This window comes from Lithobates pipiens, unplaced genomic scaffold (assembly GCF_037356315.1).
Source record: "Lithobates pipiens isolate NorthernLeopardFrog02 unplaced genomic scaffold, aLitPip1_a1.2 Scaffold_16, whole genome shotgun sequence".
Taxonomy (NCBI): Eukaryota; Metazoa; Chordata; class Amphibia; order Anura; family Ranidae; genus Lithobates; species Lithobates pipiens.
In genome coordinates this window covers 652,173,357-652,200,756 of record NW_027507748.1, presented here as the reverse complement: position 1 = coordinate 652,200,756, position 27,400 = coordinate 652,173,357, and the positions used below count along the sequence as shown (strand labels likewise).

The following is a 27,400-nucleotide window of genomic DNA, read 5'->3' as shown; positions in this document are numbered from 1 at the left end:
TGGTAGAGCTGCAGATTATTACGGAAGTGAAGTAGTCCCCTTTCTGCAGTGCCCCCTTCCCCATCCACAGCTTCTTTCAGAAGTAAGGAGTCTCATTTGCTGTTATTCCCCCCTGATCCTGGGACACAGGCCTGGACTGAACCATGGCAGGACAGCATAAAAAAAGTGGGACTGTCTCATTCTTACCCGGTACTAAGAATGTAAGGGCTGACGCTTTGTCACGACAATTTTCCTCCACTTCCAAGATGGAGTCGGTTCTGGTTCCTGTGGTTCCTCCTGATCGTATTCTGGCTACAGTTCGCACTAGTCTCACTTCTCCGTTTTGGTGACAAAATTGCTGTTTAGGTTCATGCTCCTCCTGAGAAACCTTGTGGCCACTGTTTTGTCCCAGAGAGTCTCCATACAGCCATGATCCAGGCTTACAATTCTCCCAGGGCTGCTGGTCACCCTGGGAAGAATTAACTCTTTTGGGCCATTTCCCAACAATTCTGGTGGCCTAGTCTATGTGCTGATGTAACCGCCTTCGTAGCTGCCTGTTCCATGTGTGCGCAGTGTAAGACTCCACGACACCTTCCAGTGGGCCTCCTACATACAACCCATACCCATGGAGAGAGGGCTTTGGCCCACCTGTCTATGGATTTCATTCTGGCGTTACCCAACTCTGTGAATTCAGACTTCAGGGAATTGTAATTTAAGACTATAAATTCAGACGTTGAGAAGATCTGAGAAGATCTCTCTAAGAAGATCTCTCTTACATGGAATATTAGTCATGAAAAGATGTTATTTAGATATTGTAAAGGATACAGATCATTTCAAGTTGTGCAATTATTTCAAACCCACTGACCGAAATGCTTACATCCCCAGGGAACAATTCATTAGATTACGACAAAATTGGACCCGTGAAGAGGATTTTGCCAGTCAATCACAATTATTAGTCTCTAGATTTGAACAAAAAGGGTATAATAGACAAGATCTGGATAGAAAGATAGAGAGGGTCAAGAAGCTGGATAGACAATCATTAGTTTCCAATCAGATTAGGGACCCCAATATTGATGGAAATAATTTTAGAATGGTGTTAGACTATAACGCCCAATATAATAATAAAAAAAAAAAATTGGTCCATTCTTAAACAAGACAAAGTGTTGGGCCTGGTGTTACCGGTATGGCCACAATTCATATATAAGAAAGCTCCATCATTAAGGGATTGTTTAGCACCAGGTGTTTTAAATCCTCCCATTCTTTCATAAAATAGATTATTTTAATTTCTTGGTGGCTTTTATGCCTGTGGACGATGCACTGCCTGCAAGCACTCCAAGGTTATTATTAAGAAGCGGAAAAAGTTTTTAGCGTCAGCCACCAACAAAGAGTACACCATCCAACAGTTGATCACATGTGGGGTGGTTTACATGCTGGAGTGCGACTGTGGGTTGTGGTAAATCGGGAGGAACTTGAGACCTTTACATGTCTGCATAGGAGAACGTGGAAGGATTTACCCCCTTTGTGCAAGGTGGTACCAAAAAAATTGATGTCCTTTTTTTCCCACAAATAGAGCTTTCTTTTGGTATTATTTGATCACCTCTGCGGTTTTTATTTTTTTCCGCAATAAACAAAAAAAGAGCGACAATTTTGAATAGAAAGGCATATTTTTTACTTTTTGCTATAGCTAAAGTTTATAGGGGATAGATTTATGGCATTTTTATTAATAATTGTTAATAATTAATATTTTTTTTATCAGTAATGGCGGCAATCTGCGATTTTTATTGTGAATGCAACATTTCAGTAGACAGATCAGACACTTTTGACACTATTTTGGGACCATTGGCATTTATACAGTGATCAGTGTTATAAAAATGCACTGATTTCTGTGTAAATGTCACTGGCAGGGAAGGGGTTAAACACTAGGGGTCGATCAGGGGGTTAACCGTGTTACCTCAGCATGTTCTAACAGTAGGGGGGATGGCTCACTAGAAAATTACAGAGATCACTGTTCTCAATCACTGGAAGCAGTAGATCCTTGTCATGTTGCTAGGCAGAACAGGGATCTCCCCGTTCTGCATCTCCGTGTCATGGCCACCGGCAGATGTGGAGTCCGCGGGACCCACGGGCACGCACCACCAGCGTGCGCGCTAGCCATGGATGATGCAGTGCATGGGTACCTTCTTTTGCGCCCCGTGCAAGTGGTTAAAAAAGGTTTAAAAACCCATAATGTTTCTTGACATTTTAAATTGTTTCACAACCAGAACCCCAAGGGCCTCAGATTTTGGAGGATTGAGAGGGTTAACAAACATTTGAGGGGTGGGGGGGGGATTTTATTCGCCAGTTGAGTCGTAGGGAATCGTACTGGATACATGAGACTAAGGTTTTAATTCCAGCTTGATTGAATGTTGATTTTGACATCAATTTTCAAATATTTCTGACTGCTGATGATTTTGAAATAATTTGATAAAGGATGGCTGTGGATTATATCATGGGTGATTTTCATATTTATGAACATAAATATACAAGTTGTTTGTTATAAAAAAATTTCAATTAATAAAAACATTTTTTAATAAAAACTTTTTTATTATTAATACATTTTTTTATTAAACTGGGTTTCTGTTGTTTTGTGAACAAAGGGAAATCAGGTTATTTATTTTAATTTATAATTACCGTATATACTCGAGTATAGGCCGACCCGAATAAAAGCCGAGGCCCCTAATTTACCACAAAAAAACTGGGAAACTTATTGACTCGTGTATAAGCCGAGGGTGAGACATGCCTGTCCATCCCTGTGTGTCCGTCCATCCCTGTGTGTCCATCCATCCCTTTGTGTGCAGCCTTGTGTGTCCGTCCATCCCTGTGTGTCCATGCAGCCCTGTGTGTCCGTGCAGCCTTGTGTGTCCGTGCAGCCTTGTGTGTCCGTGCAACCTTGTGTGTCCGTGCAGCCTTGTGTGTCCGTGCAGCCTTGTGTGTCCAGCCTACCTGTGTCCCGAGCCTGTGTGCTTCTGCCATGCCAGGATCGCCACTCTTCTCGTCTGACAGACGGCGTCGGCGCCTCGGCGGCCATTCCACTGTTCAAAAGCCGCGCCTCCGTCTGTGATAGGCGGAACACTCAATTTCCCAGCAGTCTGTGTTCCGCCTATCACGGACATCCTCTCATCCTCGTCCGTAGTATGAGGATGAGCGGATGTCCGTGATAGGCGGACCACTGACTGCTGGGAAATTGAGTGTTCCGCCTATCACAGACAGGGAGGCGCGGCTTTTGAATAGTAGAATGGCCGCCGTCTGTCTGCTCGACACGCTGATCGGGCAGGCAGACGGCGATGACTCGAGTATAAGCCGAGGGGGGCACTTTCAGCCTCAAAAAAGAGGCTGAAAATCTCGGCTTATACTCGAGTATATACGGTAATACTTGAATTGCTCAGTGAGGTGTTTCCTCATGCTGTTTGGCAGTGGGCATTTTCAGTTTTATTGAGACATATGGGGACACTTCCGGGATTCCGTCCAGAACGGTGTTGCTCCGTCTTGTGTTGTATCATGTGATGCGGCTCTTGGGTGTCATGGCAATTGGCTCACGCTATATAAATTGGGTGTCAACTTAATTTTCTTATCCGCTGAAGAAGTCGCACCCACTGGGATGTAACGCGTACGGATGGACGAATGTCAGGTGAGGTCACCTGTGGCCATCACTGATTTTTTGCACACAAGCTGGAATACCGAGCACTGGGTTACAGTGCCTGACTTGTAAGTTTTATTATGTTTTTTAAAGAAAATAAAAGTTTTTGCTTGCGGAGAGCAGTATTTACTGTATGTTCTTTTATTTACATGATCAATGTGGCTCTAGAGTTTGGTTTCTTGCACTTGGTATTTTGAAATTGGTATTGCTTATCAAGAAAGTACCCATCAGGATCTGTTGTCTGTTTCAGCTCTTTTCACACATGCGTTTTATGGTCCAGATTTTCCAATGCGTTGACACAGCATGATTGTGTATTGGCTACATTCCGCCCTCTACCTCAGTTTGCATATATGTTGGCCATGTCTTGTGGGTGACGACATGTTTGCCTCCCTTCTTTGACAGGAGCCCTATAGTAGTTCCTGGACTCTGAACTCTCCTTTCAGCCCCACATCCAATCACTTTCCAAAGCTTGCCGCCTCAACCTCCGCAACATCTCTAAACTACGTCCCTTTCTAACCAATGAAACCACAAAGTTCCTGATTCACTCCCTGGTTATCTCTCGCCTTGACTACTGCAACTCCCTCATCATTGGTTCACCTTTAAATAAACTACCCCCCTTTCAGTCCATCATGAATGCTGCTGCCAGACTCATACACCTTACAAACCGCACAGTGTCTGCTACCCCTCTCTGCCAATCCCTCCATTAGCTGCCACTTGCCCAACAAATTAAATTCAAAATACTAACACTTACTTACAAAGCCATCCACAATTCTGCCCCCAGCTACATCACTAGCCTAGTCTCAAAATACCAACCTAATCGCCCACTTCGTTCCTCCCAAGACCTCCTGCTCTCTAGCTCCCTCATCATCTCCTCCCATATCCACCTACAGGACTTCTCCCGAGCCTCGACCATCCTCTGGAACTCACTACCCCAATCTGTCAGACTGTCTCCAAATTTATCCACTTTTAGGCGATCCCTGAAAACTTTCCTCTTCAGAGAAGCCTATCCTGCCTCCATCTAACAAGTGCACTATTGTCTCCATTAGCTCATCCCCCACAGCTATTACCCTTTTGTATAACTTGACCCTCCCTCCTAGATTGTAAGCTCTAACAAGCAGGGCCCTCTGATTCCCCTTGTCTTGAATTGTATTGAATTGTAATGTCTACCCCAATGTTGTAAAGCGCTGAGTAAACTGTCTGCGCTATATTAATCCTGTATAATAATAATAATAATAATAAATAATAGTAGTTTTCTGCCATGGTGATACTGGAGGGGCTGGGTGTGTCCAGTGCTTGGGCTATATAGCCAATGGGTTGCCTCTCAGTCACTCTCTTTCTGTAGGTGGGATCAGTCTGGGTTGATGCTGGTCCAGTTCAGGCAACAGGACACTATGGGTAATTATTTATAATGGCTCTTACCTGGTTACATTTGTTTGAAGGTTCACTTTTATTCATTGCATGTCACTTTGGGATGCAATTTGTTTGTTGTAGATTTCACTGGTATTGGTTCTGGTATTGTTTTAGTTTTATTGTTGTCTTTGAAGGGTTTGTTGTGGCGATGTGGGTCTTCACAGACTCTCCCATCATAGTATCACCCTTTATCACTGCCACTTTATTCATCAAATCAGTTGTGTCACTGTTCCATGTATTTTCATCATCGCCATTATTTAGGCACCTGGCACCTCTGAAGTCCATGCCTATTAGCCACTTCAGTCTGTTTCATCGTCGATACAGCTGCTTTTATTAGCACCTAGTGATCTTTTTGTAGTTTTGCTGATTATATCCTACCACGTTTTTACATTTATTATTAGCACTGGCTATTGTTATTATCCTTTACCATTATTTTATTATATGTATATTTGTGTTTGTATAGTTTATATATAATGTGATTGTAGCCGTATTAGTGCAATTGTGACAGAGAAAATTGAGTACTGTCCGTGATACTTTTTTTATTTGCACTAACATACAATTTTTCAGGACAAGCTTTCGGGGTATTTCCCCTTCTTCAAGGTCCAAGCAGTACTGATTTACAAATTTTTAAGCAGAATGTAAAAACAAAACAAAACAAAAAAAAAAAAACCTCAGAGGGAAAGAAGAGAGAGAAAAAAAAACCACATACAAATCAATGGCAATAAAGATAACAGAATGGTTAGTGAGATAAGACAGAGGGAGAGCTATAGAATGGAGGGGGGTGCTAGTCACAGAGGGGGTTGTAAAACTTTAGTATAATGAGTAAGGAAACCTATATCTATATTCAGGCCATTATTTTTTGTGTCAAAAAGAATTATCATTCTTAGTTCAAAGGTTTTCCTTTTCTGGATAGTTCTGAAATTCCCTTTAAGAACTAAAACATTGAGGTCTTCTATAGTGTGGTCCGGTTGTGAGAAGTGATGTCCCACAGGTGTGCATAAACTGTCTTCTTTATGTTCCTTGATGGTATGTCTGTGTAAATTCATCCTCGTTTGCAACTTCTGTCCTTTTTCACCAACATAAGATCCTTTGCTGCACCTTTTGCATTGGATGCATCCAGGTGTACCTAATATATTCTGCTACTCATCCTGAGTATGGCAATACCACATGTGTCAGACTTTTACACAGCTTGGCAACAAACAGAGCCCCAACATGCAGGAAGCCCCGTCAGGTGTTCTAGGGACATTAATTTCAAATGTGATTTGACTACCTATTACACTTTTGTGAGGCACTGATGGGCACTGTATTGGCCTGGATGTGGCATTGATGAGAAATTATGTGGCATGGATGAGCACTGATGTGGCACAGATGTGGCATGGATGTGGCACTGATTAAAACCGATGTGGCATGGATGAGCACTGATGTGGCATGGATGGGGCACGGATGTGAACTGATGTGGCATGAATGAGCACTGATGTGGCACGGATGATCACTGATGTGGCATGGATGTGGCACAGATGAGTACTGATGTGGCATGGATGTGGCACGGATGAGCACTGATGTGACATGGATGAGCACTGATGTGGCATGGATGTGGCATGGATGATCACTGATGTGGCATGGATGAGCACTGATGTGGCATGGATGATCACTGATGTTGCATGGATAATCACTGATGTGGCATGGATGAGCACTTATGTGGCATGGATGAGCACTGATGTGGCATGGTTATGGCACGGATGATCACTGATGTGGCACGGACGATTACTGATGTGGCGTGGATGATTGCTGATGTGGCATGGATGATCACTGATGTGGCATGGATGTGACATGGATGATCACTGATGTGGCACGGATGATCACTGATGTGGCATGGATGAGCACTGATGTGGCATGGTTGTGGCACGGATGATAACTGATGTGGCATAGATGTGGCATGGATGATCACTGATGTGGCATGGATTATCACTGATGTGGCATGGATGAGCACTGATGTGGCATGGATGAGCACTGATGTGGCATGGTTATGGCATGGATGATCACTGATGTGGCACGGACGATCACTAATGTGGCATGGATGATCGCTGATGTGGCATGGATGTGGCATGGACGATCACTGATGTGGCATGGATGTGACATGGATGATCGCTGATGTGGCACGGATGATCACTGTTGTGGTATGGATGTGGCACGGATGATCACTGATGTGGCATGGATGATTGATCACTGATGTGACATGGATGAGCACTGATGTGGCACAAGTGAGCTCTGATGTGGCATGGATGTGGCATGGATGATCAATGGTGGAGCATGGATGAGCTATGGGTGGGGTTTGATAAGCATGGATGAGCCAGGGATGGAGCATGGAAGAGCATGAATGTGGATAGATGAGCCAGGGATGGAGCATGAATGAGGATGGATGAACAAGGGATGGAGCATGGCTAAGCATGAATGTGGATGGGTGAGCCAGGGATGAATGGATGATCCAGGGATGGGCACAGATCAGCACTGTGGGCACTTCAGATCCAGCCCACAGCGCTGCTGCACCGGCTCCATCCTCTCCTCACACATGGTACTGATCGGCGTGAGGAGAGGGGAGGACCCGAACCAGACATGCTGCAGTTTGTTGGCAAGTGATCATGCCATCATTGGATGGCGTGATCACGTGGTAAAGGACCGCTGTCATTGACCCTTTACCACGATCCGTGACATGGCGGGGCTGGGAGACCTGATGGTCATGAACATTCCCAGGTGCACTCTCCAAGCATGATTCTGGGGGGATGTTATAGTACGCCCTCCCAGAGTTATCCGACCACGCTGTCTCGGTTTTTTGGCTATGGTCCGGTCAAGAAGTGGTTAAAGCAGTATTAAATCCAAAAGCAAACTTTTATTATATTGCAGCTTACTAATTCCTAGATGTGATGGCTGCATTCATTTCCTTCTCTTGTCAAATTTGTTTATTAATGCTTAAATGTAATAGGAACAATCCAGTGATTGGTACATAAGTAGACATTCTGTAGACATTTACTGGTCTTGCATTAAATAGAGACATAAAAGGTTACAAAAGTTGAGGTCAGACATAATTTCTTTTATTTAGGCATTATTAATTGGGGTAATCCCAGAAAGCATAGAGTAATGTCCTGTACACACAGTCGGAAATTCAGACGGAAAAGGTCAGATCGGATTATATTGTTGGAAAGAGAGCAGGATCTAAAATTTTATGACAAAAAAATCTGATCGGACTTTTTCCGATCGTTTGTAGGGAATTCCGACGGACAAAGTGCCACGTATGCTCGGATCAAATTACAAGACTAAAGCTATTGGCTACTAGCCTCTACGTAGTCCCATCGTATGCAACGAACGTCACCCCGTTCTGAACGATCGGATTTTCCGACAGCTTTGTCTGACCATGTGTATGCAACACCAGTTTCGGACAAAATCCGTCTGAAAAAATCAGATGGATTTTGTGGTCGGAATGTCCGACCGTGTGTACAAAGCATAACTGCAGCAATGTCTACATTTAGGGCTTTTGAACAATTGGCCCATTACATAAGATCTGGTGAAGTTTATTATTTTTCAAAAGTATAAGCTCTCCAGCAGAATGTATCAGTTTACATGGTGGAGACAAACCACTTGACATTGGCAGGGGAGATTAAAATGATCAGCTTTTATTTATTAATGCAAAACCTTTATCCCAAAAGGAAAAAACCAAAACGGCTGTAACTGATTATACATGTGAGCTGGAGTTTGGCTTCAATTTATCAGTGGTTCTAAATTTAACAATGCCACCCCCCTCCCCAGACTGACAATGCTAATGTCTGCTGTACCCACTGTGCTCATTCATCCAGCATTGTGTTTCAGTAATACAGGAGGTGTGTAATTGGCCAGATCACCAGGTGAAAACAGAGAAATTATCCAAATGTAGTACTAACCCCTGAAGGAGCTGCTGGTTTGATTGGGCTTACCGTTACCTTCTTCACCTTGATTTGTGTCTAGGGGTTCCCGTGGTAGATAGCCCAGAAACTTTAGAGACTGACGACAGATCCGCTTAAAGGGATTTTTATTTGCAAAAAACGTAGTTAACGAACAGTCTCTCAGTATAGGATCAGAGGGTTAGGAGGACAAGTTCAGGTACTTTTAGCCCTTGTACACATGGTCGAACATTCCGACAACAAAACCCATCGGATTTTTTCCGACGAATTTTGATCCGAAACTGGTGTTGTCTACACATGGTTGGACAAAGTTGTCGGAAAATCCGATCATTCGTAATGTGATGACGTTATTTAGTTACGACAGGACTACGTTCAGGCTAGTAGCCAATAGCTTTGGTGTAGGAATTTGATCTGAGCATGCGTGGCACTTTGTCCGATCGGAATTCTCTACAAACGATCGGACAAAGTCCGATCGGATCATGTTGTCGGAAAATTTTTAGATCCAGCTCTCAAACTTTGTTGGTCGGACATTCTGACGGAAAAAGTCAGATGAAGCCCACACACGGTCGGATTAAACAGGGTCCGATCGGACATTTTCTGTCGGAATGTCCGACCGTGTGTACAAGGGCTTAGTGTCAAAGTCAATAATAAAGAACTCTCTTACTTTGACTAAATCCAGAGAATAGCCATTCACAGCTGGATGTTCACTCAAGTTGGATAGTCCCTCTCTCACGAGGCCTAGCAACCAACAAGGTGCTTGAATCAGGAACAAGTCTCTGCCACAGACATTGTTGTAGAACATGTAGGAAACTAGAACTTGTAGAACACTCGTGTAATACCTGGATCTCTCAGCCGGTTTTTGCGATACTGATGAGATTGGATTCACTTAGGTACTTCAGCCTCACCAGGCTCTTGCTAAGAAGCCAACCAGTACGTGGCCTTCTGCTGAAGAGTCCTCCCCTGGATAGCTACGAAGTTGCTGGGCCTCTCCACAACCGGAGACCACCTCGGAATCCTTTCTTTAGTTTTTCTGCCTCGGTCTAGCCAGCCCCGAGACATAAAGTCGGATGGATCCGCACCCCAGGCCATAGCCTTCCTGGGGGCTGGTCAGGAGGACCAGGACTATGGAGTCAGAACATACTTCTGGACCAGAACCCCGAACCACGTGACATCAACATCTTAAGTACCCTGAAAGCACAGCAAGAGTGACACTCCAACTGGGAGGGCTCTGAGAGAAAGTAACCTTAAAGCACCCAACCAGACTGTCGTTCCATGCCTGCCAGACAGTGCCCCCGGTGGCCAGGCTGAACACCCTATAGTGCAGTCAGACTGATGCTGAGGTCAAAATTTGGAATAATTATACCTAAACCAAACTGCAGTTCAGGTGTAACCTTAAATTTCTATAACATAGCGCGTGTTCTTCAGGAGCTGACGCTACACAAAATAAAGAAAACTGATGCAGCCACCACATCTAATGATTGGTAAGCTGCAATATATCAAATTTTGGTTTTGGGTTTTATACTGCTTTAACTCACTGTAAATATATTATCATAGTCTTGGCCCTATGTCTCAAATAAGTCACAAATCTTTATTGAAAAGAACAGGGTGGCGTGAAACTAAGGGGAAAACCAGGAAAATATCAGAATCCTTATTTAAAAAAAATCCCAAAAGACAACTTTGCTAACGGAGAATGGAGTTGATCCCTCAATAAACTGTGTAATTATTTACCTAATCTTGGGGGACCCCAACAGAGAAAGGATTAGGAAAGAAGGAAGTAGAATTATAAGTAACGCTAAAGGTGCGGTTAGATTAGTAGGGAAGTGAACCAGCGAAGTGTACTATCACGGAGACCAAAGACGTGGAGTTTTTTAGGAGGAGGGGGTGGTCAACCCTATCAAAGGCAGCAGAAAGGTCCAGCAGTAGGAGTACAGAATAGTGTCCATTGGTTTTGGTAGTTAGTAGATAGTTTGTTTTAGGAGTTCGTTTTGGTTATCTCTCGGCTTGAATACTGCAACTCCCACCTCAAAGGTTATAGGCTATCCCCTATTCAGTCCATTATGAATGCTGCTGTCAGACCCTCTGCCAATCCCTTCATTGGCTGCAAATCGCCAACAAATGAAATTTTAAATGCTAACAATATTTAAAAAAAACATTCTAAACTCAGCCCCCAGCTAAGTCACTAGCCTAAGCTCAAAATACCAACCACATTGTTCCCTTTGTTCCTCCCAAGACCTCTGCTCTCTAGTTCCCTTGTCATCTCCTCCCATGTTCCCCTCAAGGACTTCTCCTGAGCCTCTCCCATCCCCTTGGAATTCCCTACCCCAGTCTGTCTGACTATTTCCTACTCTACTTTTAGGCGATCCCTCAAAACTTTCCACTTCAGAGAAGCCTATCCTACCTCCACCCAACAACTTTTATTTTCTCCATCAGCTCACCCCCCCCCCCCCCCCACAGTTATTACCTTTGGTATCAATTAACCCTCCCTTTAAAGTGGTTGTAAACCCTTACAACCAACTTTGACCTACAGGTAAGCCTAGATTAAGGCTTACCTGTAGGTCCAAGAAATATCTCCTAAACCTATACGGTTTAGGAGATATTTACCCGAAGACAGCCACCGCATGCGCCGTAGACAGCGGCGCGCAGGCGCACTGGGCAGGTCACAGATCGTGGCAATATGCCGTGAGTGTCGGCTCCTGCGTGCAGAAGTGACGTCATCGCGGCTCCGGCGAATCACAGCGCCAGAGCCGCGAGACCTGGAAGTCGCTCCGGGATACATGGCAGCGGCGAAGAGGAAGACGGAGTACCGCTTCGGCGGCTTCATTCACAGGTAAGTTATTCATAATGAGCTAGTATACTATGCATACTAGCTCATTATGCCTTTGCCTTACAGAGTGCGTTTAAAAAAAAAAATTCCCTTTACTTCCTCTTTAAGATCGTAAGCCCCAATGAGCAGGGCCCTCTGATTACTCTTGTATTGAATTGTATTGTAACTGTACTGTTTGCATTAACATTGTAAAAATGCTGTGCAAACTGTTAGCGCTATATAAATCCTCTATATTAATATAATAATAATAATCCCACTCTTAGCACAAACCTTAGGCTGCAGCAACTAGTGCAGCCTCCTAACGCATTTGAGGTTTTTGTTTTTTTTCTGACAATGAGCGGGTACATTATTTGACAGTTACCCACTTCCACTTTCTTAGCTCTCGCCTGGGTGAGAATGGCCTTGTGCACCCTGTCGGAGGCCTCCTTGGACACATCATAAGTCCCTGGAGGCTGCAGGACCAGTCTCACTGCACTGAGCCAGCTGTCAGTCATCTGTAGGTCACAGCCACCTCCCAAATCCAAGCTGGTGGTGCCAGGGACCTGCAGCGATGAGAAAAATCAGCTGCGGGAAGGCTACACTGGACTCCATGAGCTGGCAAGTTCCATAATTTGATTTAATTAAAGGCAGTAGCTATAGTATATGTATATATATATATATATATATATATATATATATATATATATATATATATATATATATATATATACACACATTTTTAAATGTGTGAAGTTCCTCTTTAAAGTTCTATATGTATCACTTCTATCTAGCTCACGTGCCCCTCTATGTTTTGGACAACATTTTAATGCTGATATTATTCATTTAGATCTGCAGAATTGTATGATAAATATGTTGCAATCCATCATCTCCATCTTCTGCGTTATTCCTACTTCATCCCAGGCATTTCTGGAATACATTTCTTTCAAACAAAGTTGCGTCACTGTTTACAAAGAAAGTTGAGCACAAGCCAAGTCCTGCCTGGGGTAATGCTTTTAATCACTTCCATCTCCATACCAGCTGGATAATAACCACACAGGTTTTTGTGATTTTGCTGAGAATATCTCCCTTGAGGCCCCTGAGAGCTCCAAAGAAAAGTAGAAGAATGTTTGCCTGGGGGCTGCAGTCATTTACAATGCAACATTAAACAAGCCGTGCCAGCGTTTATATTACATATGGCGCTTTACACGCTACGCAGTATGTTCAAAAATAAATGCTTTCCAAAAAAAAAGACATACTAGAGGGAAAGAGCTGAGAGTGCAGGATGGTTCTTTTATGGATTTTCATTCAGATTCTGCTGATTCAGGTCTATGAGGTTGAGCTTGTTCAAGAAGATGAAGACCTTTTCGGACCCGATGAATGGGTAGAATCGGTAATTGAAGATGTAACTACCGAGGACATAACAGAAAATGATTTGAAGAAAGCACAGGTAACTATGCAAAGGGCATATTTGTGATACGCCTAGTTTCTTAAAGTACAGGTAAACCCTCACTAGATCACATTTAATTTTCTAAACCACTGTTTAAAGAATAATTTCCTTTTTTTATGTAGTACTTGTTTTCACTTTTTTTTTTTTTTTACATCTTTCGTTGTGCTTCTGATCTCCTGCAGCTTCTTTTCAGCCATTTCCTGTCCATTTGCGCTCCAGCAATAGCTGCATGGTATGTCTTAGAATGGGTTTACTGATGGTGACAACAGTAGACTGTGCCTGCATAATTTGTGTTGAAATAGCCAATTGTAGTCTCAATCAATAATCTGTGTAACAAGGTGGCGGTGGTGCAGGAGCACAGATTAGAAGAAAGGCACAACGCATTATTACCCTATAAATTAAGTGCCTAAACAAAGACCGTCATGGCAGCAGGATTAAGGGTATTATTTTATTAAAAGCTGCAGATTTAAAAAGATATAAATGACTTATGAAATAATATCTTACAGTTTATACAGTATGAGATTTTAGTGACTGGGTTTCCTTATTTAAAGGAGAAGTATGCCCAAAGCTCTTTTGGCCATACTGCTCCTGTGGGTCACAAGAGTGCCCTTATTTCTGTACTCCTGTGACCAACGTTTACAATACAGCAAGCTAAAGACTGCTGCCGACTGACGTCACAGAGCCGATGCAGAAATTTATCACCCCTCCTCTGTCAACTTAATCTAGACCTCTGTCGATGGAATAAAGAAACGTTTACATGGTTTGGTCGGTTGAATGTCCTAAAAAATTTATGTCATGCCGCGTCTTATTTTTCTTAATCCAATCATTGCCCATTAAGCTCCCACGTCGTTTTTTTGTCTGATTTAGGGATGAGATTTACACAGTTTGTTTGGTCAGACAAACCCCCTAGAATCTGCAGATCTATTATGTCTCTACCTAAAGTTAGGGGGGTATGAGTTTCCTGGACCCAGTGAAATACTATGAGGCCTTACATTTAACTAGAATAATGGAGTGGTGTGTGACGACGAAGCCAAATTATGGGTAGACCTTGAACAGGCGGCAGTAGATTTAGTTTTGGTGGGGCTGCCATTAACACCTCTGCAGTCTTGTTCGCTGACAATTACCTAACACCTCACGGTTGGGGCGACTTTAACCACTTAAGGACCGCCCACCGGCTGTTTGAAGAGGAATATCGTTGTTATGGCAGAAGCTAGCTGCCATAACCCCAGTATCCTCTTCAAGAGCAGACAGTCCTATTTCAGATTCTTAGTGGCGGATTTACCACAAGATCACTTTTAGTCGAGGGAGAGAGAGGGACCCCCTTCCTCTGTCCTCTGGTTGTTAACTCTGCTTACCAGAGCCGCCAGTAGCAGTGGAGACGAACGGGTCCTCTTCCCTCACAAGCTGGATGCTGAGTGAGGAAAGATTGCCCCCACTCGGCTCCATAACTTTGGAAGGCATAGGCAACGTCAAACATCACTTACGCCCTCCAGTCTTAATTGTATTTTAGTGTAAATATGAGATCAGACCCCCCCTGTCAGAGGAGCAGCCGATCTGCTCTCCTCTACTTGCGTCTGACAGACGCGAGTGAGGAAAAGCTGATCACCGGCTCTTCCTATTTTCACGGTGATCAGCCGTGATTGGACACGGCTGATCACGTAGTAAAGAGTCTCCGTCAGAGACTCTTTACCGAGACCGTAGTTGCGGGGTGTCAGCGCAGTGGCTCAAAATCCTGATAACGTCATATGACGTCCGGTCAGGATTTTGAAACCACTTTGCCACCGTGTTTCTGCTATAGGGCGGGTGGCAAGTGTTTAATGAAAAGTCCAAAGGTGAACAATTGTGAAAAAACTTTTTGCAATGTCCCAAATTTGTGAAAAAAACATGTAGAAACAAAATAAAGTTCTTGCACAGTCACAGGTATCCCCATATTCCAACTCACTGTGAAAAAAACGTGTGCATCCACCACCAAGTGACACCACTTTACGGGACCTCTTACCAGATGATGTGGACCTTTGGGATACAAATGGTCAAATATGCTTGTTGATATCCTTTAACCATGATCCTTCAAATGTAAAACACTTCTCCCATCGGGATTACGCCAGCGGTATTAAAGATACACTATATTGTCAAAAGTATTGGGACACCTGCCTTTACACGCACGTGAACTTTATTGGCACCCCATTCTTAGTCCGTAGGGTTCAATATTGCGCTGGCCCACCTTGTGCAGCTATAACAGCTTCAATTCTTCTGGGATGGCTAAGAAAAAACAGAAAAAAGGAAAAGGAGGTAAATGGACTTTAAAGGTTGCCGCTATAATCCCAATTAGGAAAGAAATGGTCTCATATTATAGTAAACATATTACATTTATTGAAAAAACATGAAAAAACACATAATAAAAAAATACTTGAACATGTCTTAAAGATATACTGTCCCATATGTGAGGACAAATCAAGATGCTAAACAAGGAGAACCGCATGGATGGCCTAAGGGATGGTAACAAAGAAGTTCAAGAGGATCCCTTCTGTCAGGAGGCGAGGGACGTGGAATTACAATGTCAGTGCCAGTGGATCTCTTCTGAGAAGGCTGTCCACAAGGTTTATGAGTGTGTCTATGGGAATGTTTGACCATTCTTCCAGAAGTGCATTTGTGAGGTCAGGCACTGATTTTGGAGCAGAAGGCCTGGCTCTCAGTCTCCGCTCTAATTCATTGCAAAGATGTTCTATCGGGATGAGGTCAGAACTCTGTGCAGGCCAGTCAAGTTCCTCCATGCCAAACTCGCTCATTCATGTCTTTATGAACCTTGCTTTGTGCACTGGTGCTTGGGCATGTTGGAACAGGAAGGGGTCATCCCCAAACTGTTCCCACAATGTTGGGAGCATGAAATTGTCCAAAATATGGTATGCTGATGCCTTAAAAGTTCCTTTCACTGGAACTAAGGGCCAAGCCCAACCCCTGAAAAACAACCTCACACCAAAATCACCCCTAGACCAAATGATTGGAGCAGTGCACAAAACAAGGTTCATAAAGACATGGGTGAGTGAGTTTGGGGTGGAGGAACTTGTCTGGCCTGACCTCAACCCAATAGAACACCTTTGGAATGAATTAGAGCGGAGACTGTGAACCCGGTCTTCTCGTCCAAGTCCAACATCAGTGCCTGACCTCACAAATGCGCTTCTGGAAGCATGGTCAAACATTCCCAGACACACTCCTAAACCTTGTGTATAGCCTTCCCAGAAGAGTTGAAACTGGTATAGCTGCAAAGGGTAGGCCAACTCAATAGTGAAGCCTACAGACTAAGACTGGGATGCCATTAAAGTTCATGTGTGTGTTAAGGCAGGTGTTCCAATACTTTTGACATAGTGCATGTCAGGTAATAAAAAAAGGTGCAATAGGTAAAATTCTAATTTATTTTAAAAAATTACAAAAAAGGGCTGTAACACAGTAATTAATGGTATAGAATAATACATTTTTATTTCCTGACGGGGAGAGGAAAACTTCCTAGGCGATCCGAGTGTCAGAAACCATGAAATCAGGTTGAGACAGAAATACAGTTAAATCACACTTGTTTAATAATAAAAGTAAAAAGAACAAATGTAGTCAAAACATAGCCAAAGTTCAGTAACTGGTAGACATGGGCGCCGTCAATAAATTCGTTTCGTTCTGTTCCGTTTCGATTCGTATTAAAATGAATTCGTACTTCGTATTTCGTGTCCGAAATTCCGTTTTGTTTCGTACGAAATACAAATTGTCGTTAGGTTCGTTAATGTGTACAAACGTTCTTTACGATGAATTTAAAGGCAAAAATATACCTCAATATGACAGTCGATGCTGATGGAAGTTTGTTTTTTTCCGAAATACGAAATTCTGTTGAAGAATTTCCTATCCGAAATACGAAGCTTCATTAGATGAGAAAGAGAGAAGCGGATTGTCTGCCATGCACCGCTGGTCCAGTTTGCGCCTGCTCCTCCTGGGGCTGCTTATTATGAGGGGCTCCCACCATCCCTGTGCTATGCTGACTTCCTTCTGGGGCTGCTTATTATGAGTGGCTCCCACCATCCCTGTGCTATGCTGATTTCTTCCGGGTGCTGTACCTCTGCTGTGCATATTATGAGGGGCTCCCACCATCCCTGTGCTGACATAAGCATAATGACGACAACTGTTCCGAAATCCGAAATTCGTAAACAAAAGTTCGTATTGCGTACAGAATTCGGACGCACAGCAATTCGTATTTCCGATCCTCCCGAATGTACGAATTTTGTGAAATTCGTACGAATTTGAGATTCGTACGAAACGAATCGCACATACCTAGTAACTGGAACGGATAGTCAGCCAAGCCAGAAGTCAGGTATCAATTTAGCGGAACAGCAAGCAGGATCTGGAGCCAGAAGGGATGTCAGCGAAGCAAGTCTTGAACAGGATCTCAGGAGATTACAGTTTCTGTGATGTTGACCAAGGCAAAGGCTGAGCTCCACTGGACTGGATGGCATAAGTAGGCAGGACTGACGAGCAGGATATCATCAACAGCTGTCATGGACATATGGCTCATAGACCTTCAACAGGGCTCATGCGCATCACGGCCAACAGGCTCCCAGCAGCGAACAGACGTGCGCCAATGCGCATGCACGTGCGCCGATCACGGAGATCGTGCACGTATACACAGTAACGCGGCTTTGGCACCAGTGGCCTTTAAAAAACAGCCTTGCCAAAACCAGCCTGGACTCTGACCACCCTTTGCCTGCCGTTTCTGCCCGAACTGATCCCCTGTGTATGACCCGGCTTGTCTAACCTTGCTCTTACCTGCCGTGCGCACCTGCATGCGCTTTTTGCTCCTTGACGCACCTGCATCCAGCTGACCTGCATCCAGCTTACCAGCCGTGCGTACCTGCGTGCGCTTGTTGCTCCTTGGCGCACCTGCATCCAGCTGACCTGCATCCAGCTACCAGCCGTGCGCACCTGCATGCTCTTGTTGCTCCTTGGCGCACCTGCATCCAGCTGACCTGCATCCAGCTTACCAGCTGACCAACATCTCCAGCACCCGAGTCGTTTCCAGCACCTCCCAAGTGGTCATCACCTCCAGCTCCAGAGGACTCTTCAGTCACTCCTACCTCACTGTGCTCCTACAGTCACTGTCCCCAACTCCAGTGACCCGGGAGTAACTGTGGAGAGATAGGAGCTGGTAATTAGCCGACAGCTGAGCAGCCAGCTCAGAGAAGGAAAGGCTGAGCCCAGCCCTGACAGTACCCCTTCCTCAACATCCCCCCCCCCTTGGAGGACCACCAGGCTTGAGGGGAAAACGTCTATGGAAATCACGGAGGAGGACATGCACGTCCGAGGATGAGACCCAAGAGCATTCCTCCGGACCGTACTCTTTCCAATGCACCAGGTACTGTATGTGCCCACGGTACCTACGGTAGTCAACAGTGGACTGTACTTCATACTCCTCATGGTTCTCAACCTGTACAGGGTGAGGATGTGGCACCAAGGTGGTAAAGCAGTTTCAGACCAAAGCTTTTAATAAGGAGACATGAAATACATTCGAAATACGCATATTAGAAAGAAGGTCTAACTGGGTTTACTGGGTTAATCCTGCGAAGAATACGGAAAGGCCCAATAAACCAAGGTGCGAACTTCAGTGAGGGAACATGAAGTCAGAAGTTGCGAGATGACAGCCAGACCCTGTCCCCCAACCTGGTAGGAAGGCGCAGGCAGGCGTATGCGGTCAGCATGGAGTCTGTACCTATCATTAGCATGTCTCAAAGTCTCCTGTACTTGTGCCCAAGTGGAACGAAGACCACGGAGATGTTCCTCTAACACAGGAATACGCTGCGGAACAAACCAGTCAGGCAACATGGAAGGTTGGAAACCATAATTCGCAATAAACAGGGACAATTGGGAAGCAGAATTCAAGGCAATGTTGTGAGCAAAGTAAAAAAGAAACCAACCCTGTGCTGTGAATAAATAAACAATAATAGATAAATAAATAAGCTGCTCCCCTCAAGTGCAGTTAGCTACCTTTGTGAGATGTGGGTTGTATATGATAAGGGGGCGCTAATGTGGGAGACACAATTTTTTGAAAATCATGATAGGTAAAATGTGTTATAATATATATATGACATTCGTACCTCAATACCAAAATGCATATATACAAAAAAGTGCAATATTAAACAGCAAAATACATAAAGTCCAAAGTGATAACAACAGGTTCAAATGAGTGGAATTACAAAAATGTCCATATCACTAGGCCAAGTAGAATCTCTAAACCATCACCACTAGGAACAATACTGGAAAGCAAGCGACACCCGGTTGATATATGGTAAGTAGCCTACTCACTAAACCACCATGACCCCTTTTTTTTTAAAGAATTAAAAGATTAAAGAACTGTTGCCTATGCTAGCAAGATCCGATGGGGTACAGCAGGGAAATCACTCCAATCCACAGTTGCTCAGAAAAGATAAAAAGAGCAAGACCATAGCATAATAACGTTTTATTAAAAATGTACATAAGAAACAGTTAGCCAAATGGCTTCTTACTTTAAAAAGTGCCTATGCCTCGGCATTAGAGGGAATTGCATGTAGAACCAGGTGGGTTGTGAGCCGGCCGTACAGCTCGCCCTGTAGGTAGTCGGTATGGTTGGCTGAGGCTAGATTAATGACTCATCCCGGCCTCTGACGCCATCTAGTGGGATAAATGAATAGTACTGACACAAATAAATGGATATAGCCATTTACAACCCACCCTGTTAACAATAATCCACACATTTAATTATATAAAATAATAAAATTATCTTATGCAACAGGCACAATATTAATAGCCTCAGCACACCAAATGAGTTAGACCTACATTTGCAATTAAACAAAAAGCATCTGCAATAAATTCTTTAAAAAGCAATTTAGGTCTACGTCTATGTTTAAACCAGCAGGCTATAAAGTATCTAAATTGTATAACCATTTGGTTTTATTTTGAGATACTACTTTTCTAAAGTGGGTCCCTCTCCAGTATTTTTTTACTTTGTCTATCCCAAAAAAAATTGCTAGGGTAGGGTCACTGTTATGAAATAGTCTGAAATCATTGGAGATGCTATGTTTTGGGAAACCGTTTTTAATATTGGTTAGATGCTTGTTAATTCTAATACGTAGTTTGCATGTGGTTCTGCCTATGTGCTGTTTGGTGCACAGGCATTGTATGACATACGTGCCATTTTCGGAATCGTAGGTAATCAATGGTTTAATTTAAAATTTGTTGTTAGTTGCTACAGATTGGAAGCTGTCAATTTTCCTTTTGGTCCTGTTTGTAGTTTTGCAAACTTTACACCTAGCGCAATAATGAAAACCTTCCTTGTCAAGGAAGGTAGAAATGGTTTTGGGAGGCTCTGGTATGTTGGGTGCAATTTTATTTCATAAACCTGGGACTCTCTTGTAAATAAATTGTGGTTTTGCAGGTAGTACCTGTTTTAAATCTTTGTCTTTCAAAAGAATAGGCCAAAATTGTTTAAAAATCTTTTCTACTTCCCTATATTGGCGATTAACGCTAGGTCAGCTCTAAAAGGTGTTTTGAGCTTTGTTGTTAAAAGATCTTCTCTATTCATGTTAAGGACCTTTGTTTGACATTTCTGGAATTCCTCGAGTGAATTGCCTTTTTCTACAAATCTGTCTGCGAGGATGGAGGATTGCAATTTGTAATCCTCTTCATTGTTGCAATTCCTTCTAATCCTCATATATTGGCCCTTGGGGATTGCTGAGAGCCATTTGGGATGGTGGCAACTTTGGATAGGAACGTATCGGTTCCTGTCAGTTTCTTTAAAGAAAGTACGTGTGATCACTTTATTATCAGTGATAGTTAGCACTAGGTCTAGTTAGTTTATGGACATAGTGTCCCATGTGGCTGTGAATTTCAATCAATAACTATTATTATTCATAATTTCTAGGAACTTTAAAAGAGTAGTTAGAGGACCTTCCCACATTATTATAATATTACCTCTTGTATAACTTGAGGCTGTTGTGTTGTTGTCCATAGATGGTCTTTTATTTAATAATTATTTAATACCAAGTTAGCTACGCTGGGAGCATAACGGGCTCCCATAGCGACACCCTTGGTTTGGTTGTAATAGGTCCCCTGATACCAAAAATAATTATTGCCCATAGCTAATTGTAATCCTTCTAAGAGGAATTTCCTTTGTGCTGACTTAAGCTGAGATTGTTTTTTTAAAGCCCATTTTACAGCTGCAAGTCCATCTTTTTGGTTGATGTTAGTATATAGGGACTCAATGTCCACTGTAACTAATAAGGTATCTGGACAGACTTCTAATGTAGAGAGAATGTTAATAAGTTCTCTACTGTCCTTGAGATAGGATTTTCCCCTAGTGACTAGCGTTTGGAGAAATATGTCTAAATACTCTATGACCCTAGAATAAAGTAAACCAATCCCACTTAGTATGGGCCACCTTAGGGGGGTTAACTGTTGATTTGTGGATTTTGGGGACAATATAAAGAACAGGGGCTTGTGGGATAAGGTATTTGGCCTCTTTTTTGTCCAATTTTTTTTCTTTTGTGCCTTTTTACACCCATTCAGTAAGGTGGGGCACAGAGTCCCCCCATCCCAAAGCCCCCATCCCCCATGTTGAGTGCATGTGGCTTGGTATGGTTCAGGAGGGGGGACGTGCGCTCATCCCACCTTTTCTTGACCTTTTCTTGACCAGCCAGGCTGCATTTTTTTTACATTTTGGCGTGGGGTTCCCCTTAAAATCCAAACCAGACCCGAAGGGCCTGGTATGGACTGAGGGGACAACGACCCTATGCTGTTTTTTATAAAATTTTCCTATTGTTGGACAATTGCAGACATTCTTTTCTTTAACATTCATCTGATTCAAATTGTAATCGTTCTGAAAAATTGGAATTCGTTAGAAAATTTATAAATTAAACTAATTTTAACAAAAATGAAAGGAAATTGAATGAAAACAAAACAAACGAAACAAATCCCATATCGAAATTAAATTAGTAACATAACTAATCTATTTGAAATTTTTTTTTTTTTCCTGTTCTAGACATTTCTACTGCTTTTCCCATCTCCCTATAGGGACGTTTGATAAATATGGCCCTGCTAGGTTTATTACTAAGGGACAGGACTTGATAAAACGCATGCAGGGAAACACGTTGTAACGGTAAAAGGAATGCATGCGTTCCATGCTGGCCGCAGCTGCCTCCTCTTCCAGACATTGTAGTTCCGTCCAGGTCTCCAGTGACTCCACGCTCACATGCCAGCCACAGCGGCTTTCCCTTCTGGGTACCGTACTTCTGCCCTAAGCTCCAGTGACATCATCCACACACGCTGGGCGGTCCGGCATGGAACACACTGTGTGCCTGCTTCATTTGCATTGATGATGGTCGGCGTCTCCCCTTGGATTTCCCCAGTCTGGATACAGTGATCCATCAGTGCCCGAGCCAGCCTTACAGCCAGAGCAGTAATGTTGCAGCCATATACTTAACCACTTGAGACCCGCACTACGTCTATTGACGTCATGGGGTTTCGCTGGTTATATCTAAATGATGCCTGAGTCCACAGACATCATTCAGATATTGCCGTTTTCAGCCGGCGATTCCCTACACCATAAGAATGATCATAGCGGCTGTTCCGCCGCTTGATCATTCTTACGGGCGGCGGGAGGGGACGCCCCCCCATCCCGCCGCCCTCCGGTGCTTCTTCCAACTCACCGTTTCCATCGTTGAGTCGGTCACAGGATCCGACGGGCCCCAGCATGTGATCAGAGATTTCCGGCGGACTAGATTGTCCCCGGAGTCTCTATGATCGTTCGGAGGCCGGGCGCGATGTTATGACGTCACGCCCGGCCTTGGTATTCAAATTAACGGCGCCGATCTGGCTAGGAAGCCATGATCGTTTTTTTTTTTTTTTATTCTTCCCAGCCTAGGAGGTGAGATATGGGGTCTTATTGACCCCATATTTCATTGTAAATAGGTCCGATCGTGCCATATTCCTATTACAAGGGATGTTTACATTCCTTGTAATAGGAATAAAAGTCATCAATTTTTTTTTATTTTTTTTTAAAGTGTAAAACTAAAAAAATAAAAATTTAATTTTAAGCGCCCCTGTCCCCGTGAGCTCGCACACAGAAGCGAACGCATACGTAAGTCCCGTCCACATATGAAAACGGTGTTCAAACCACACATGTGAGGTATCGTTGCGAACGTTAGAGCGAGAGCAATAATTCTATCCCTAGACCTCCTCTGTAACCCAAAACATGTAACCAGTAAAAAAATTTAAAGCGTCGCCTATGGGGATTTTTAAATACCAAAGTTTGGCGCCATTCCACGAGCGCATGCAATTTTGAAGCGTGACATATTGGGTATCTATTTACTCGGCGTATCCTCCTCTTTCACATTATGCAAAAAAATTGGGCTAACTTTACTGTTTTTTTTTTTTAAGCATGAAACTGTTTTTTTTCTGAAAAAAATGCTTTCGAAAAATTGCTGCGCAAATACCGTGCGAGATAAAAAGTTGCAATGACCGCCATTGTATTCTCTAGGGTCTTTGCTAAAAAAACATATATAATGTTTGGGGGTTCTATGTAATTTTCTAGCAAAAAAATTAGGAATTTTACATGTAGGAGAGAAATGTCAGAATTGGCCTGGGTCTGAAGTGGTTAATGAACTATGTACTGTTTTTAGCACTTCTTTGAATAAATTGCCAGCAAGCTATTGAAGAGACATTGTGGTTTATTTCAGCCACCATTCACTATTCCTCATCTCAGCTCCTGAGCGCTGTCAGCCGGGTTTGTTTTCAGTACTTTAGCATCCAATCCTATGCCACTGGACAGCAGCACAGTTGATATGTGATCATATTATATTATTGGGGGATTTTTCAGGCAGTAGCGCCAGGAACCTAGTTTCTACTAAGGGACAGGTGAACATTAATTATAATAAAATTTTGAAAACAATTCAAAAAAATAAAAATTTGTACTATATATTAAATGTTCAAATGTATGTGTTCTTTATTTATTAGGACTACATAGATCAGTTTTACAGTGATGTTCCTGTAAGAAAAAGAATGTCCAACCCAATGGAGGAAAAAATCAGAGCCATGCAGTCATTTTTTGGCCTTGAAGTCACTGGTAAAATAGACAAGGAGACAATGAAGGTTATGCTTAAACCCCGGTGTGGAGTGCCCGACGTGCAAAGGTTCAGCCTCTTTCCAGGAAAACCAAAGTGGAAAAAGCCAACGCTTACCTACAGGTATGATGTTGGCACAATGGCTCCAATAGGAGGCAGTACATTTGAAGGATGGGCTAATGGGCTTCCGTTTGCTGAAACCAATAAACGATAATACATATATCTCACTATGGTGCTTGTGCTAAAGTGGATACAAAATCACAAGCTGTAATTTAAAACAGAACTCCTGACTCCTGGGAAAAACAATATTTCAACAGTTAAAAATAAATTACCTCCAATGAGTGATGTCCCATATCTAGCTTCTGCTCTCTTTGGTTAATCACTTACTATCACAAATCCAGTCCACCACTTTAAGCAGCAAACTTTTGACATACTGTTGCAGCTGCAGTAAAGTTCTTATAGTGGTTAGCTTGCTCTCTACTCCAGCAGTTCTCAAAAAGTTCTTGTATTCTTTTCACAGACTACAATGTGTTCTGTGATCAAGTGAGTTGGTGACATTCATCTACTCCTTATATACCTTCTTTGGTGTGGAGGTCCAAGGAATTCTACAACACTCTTTAAGAATTCCCCCTACTGACTCTCGCCTTGAACTTTGCTTCAAGAGAGCTTTAAGAAATGCAGGTACAAATCTGCAACTACTATCATTATTATTATGGATGAAAAAAATTAAAGTACTTACTGTTAAGATGGTAGACACAGTAAACACATTTTTAAATGATCGCATAAACCAGGGGTGCTCAACCTGTGGCCCTTAGTGCCCTCTAATGTGGCCCTCGATCTCATACTGAATGCAGGAGTTTTGGTTCCCTTTCAGAAAGTGCACCACACCTGCAAGGTATATTGAAGTCTAAGGTAAAGAGCAGCTAATCCACATGAAAGCTGCAGTTGTACACAGTTGGTAAAACAACAGCACATCAGTGTGAAGGAAGCCTTATAGGGGGCTCAGAACAATAAGGGCTCATTTACATTTGCAGTTTGGGGTGCTGTAACGTTTGAGATGTGTTTTTAACCTCACACACCCAACCATTGACCTTATTCCATGTAGCCTCCCTATCACCTTCTGTTTTACACTTGGACAGGAGAGGTGGCATATACAGGAACCAATCCTCTCTGTTTACCTCCTGTAACCTCTGAAAATCGGCTTCTCTTCCTGTCCCTCCCACCAACATTCAATGGCTGCAGGAGGAAAATGTTTATTGTGCTATTCAAAATAAAAAATTCTAAATTTTGAACCATTTTAATTTCATTGTGGCCCACGACTGGCTATCAGATCTCTTAAGTGGCCCTTGCTCTTTAAAAGGTTGAGCACCCCTGACATAAGCTATGCACTTTTATAGTACAGTCATTTAGATGTCTTTCATCCGTTCTTATTTATTTTTTCAGAATTGTCAGTTACACACCAGATATCACCAAAATGGAGGTGGATTATGCTGTGGCTCATGCTCTGAGGCTATGGAGTGAGGTCACACCTTTGCAATTTATGCAGATTTACAGTGGCGAAGCTGATATCATGATTTCATTTGGATCTAAATGTAAGAGCAGGGGAGGACCATACGAAGGGAAACTAGCCAATAACCCTTTTCTGTTAACAAGCATTTCCCATGAATGGATAATTTAGTGTTACATATACATAGTAAGCATGGTAGTATGGAATCCCTGTGCAAAATATGATGCTGTTTCAATGATTTTCTAGGTCTACAAACACAATCAATTCACTATAGATTTCAAGAAACTACAAGCCAAAACTGTTATGGGAAAATAAAACTGTTAAACCCTCATGTTTGCTATCTCTCCTTACAATGAATTAAGCAAATGATTTTCTTACAGCTCAACTCACCTTCACATCTTTAGTTGCCCTTTGATTTGGTATGCCTTGATGGTTGCAAGGTAAAATTGTTCTTATGTATGGCCCCATGCTTGTCACTACTGCGTACCTTGGAACTCTATAGTGTACATTAAGTCAATTATTTTTTTTTTGTTCTGAATATGGTTGGGAAAGGTTTAAATCTCCTATTGGGTTTTTATTGATATGCTGGAATTAGAAAGGGGTGTGTGTGCCACCTTTATCATGCATCTGAGAATTTATTTTTAAGATATAAGAAACAGAATATTCTCCACTGGCTAAGAGAAAATTATCTTCATATTTTAACAAGATACATACTGACTGAAATCTCTCTGTAGCCCATGGGGATTTCTTTCCATTTGATGGACCATTGGGCGTTTTGGCCCACGCTTTTGCGCCAGGTGAAGATATTGGCGGAGATACTCATTTTGATGAAGATGAGAATTGGACACTGAGCGGCAAAGGTGAGAATAATCTTGTTCTTTTCCTAGTTGTAGTCAGTAGTAAGATAAAGAATGATTTAGTAAGATATCATGTTTTAGGTTATAAATAGTTATAAATTGTTATTTTACCCTGTTTACTCACATTTGTGAGATACTGTATATACAGTACCTATGCTTGATAAATAACCTTTTTTTAATTGCAGGCACCAATATCTTCCTTGTTGCGCTTCATGAGCTGGGACATTCTCTAGGACTGGAGCACTCAAAAGACGAGCGTGCCATAATGTACCCAACCTTGCTTGAAAATTCAGTTGTGGATCCAAGCATATTTAAGCTATTTTCGGATGATATTGCTGGAATCCAAGCTCTTTATGGTATGTTATTTTATAGTAAACTTTAGTTTTTGTAAATAGCAAGAGTGAAACAAAATCTAACACATGCAACATGTTGTTTCTTCAGTAGACCACTATGAAGTAAATGCTGATTTGTAAAGCAAAACATCACATACTATTCATTCAAGGGGCACCTTGCGGAGTACTATATCTTCTTTAAACTACATTTTGCTATTTTAAATATAACATTGAAAGCATCTTATTAAATCTGTTTGATAACTATAAAAAAATCCTTGGGCTCATCTTGCTATTTTTATCTCTGGTAAAATGGGACTGATCCAGGGGGCTTCAG

General features: G+C 42.6%; 1 protein-coding gene across 1 annotated transcript in view; it reads left to right on the top strand.

Annotated features, from left to right (window-relative positions):
- The first annotated feature begins 12,945 nt into the window (after window positions 1-12,945).
- The window catches only part of LOC143984077 (stromelysin-1-like), a 37,861-nt gene continuing 23,406 nt past the window's right edge, over window positions 12,946-27,400 (top strand). Inside the window, exons 1-5 of the mRNA XM_077484386.1 lie at window positions 12,946-13,247; window positions 24,264-24,493; window positions 25,814-25,962; window positions 26,612-26,737; window positions 26,920-27,090. Coding sequence (XP_077340512.1) covers window positions 13,083-13,247; window positions 24,264-24,493; window positions 25,814-25,962; window positions 26,612-26,737; window positions 26,920-27,090 — 841 coding nt within the window. The 5' untranslated portion in view covers window positions 12,946-13,082. The remainder of the gene's footprint in view (window positions 13,248-24,263; window positions 24,494-25,813; window positions 25,963-26,611; window positions 26,738-26,919; window positions 27,091-27,400) is intronic.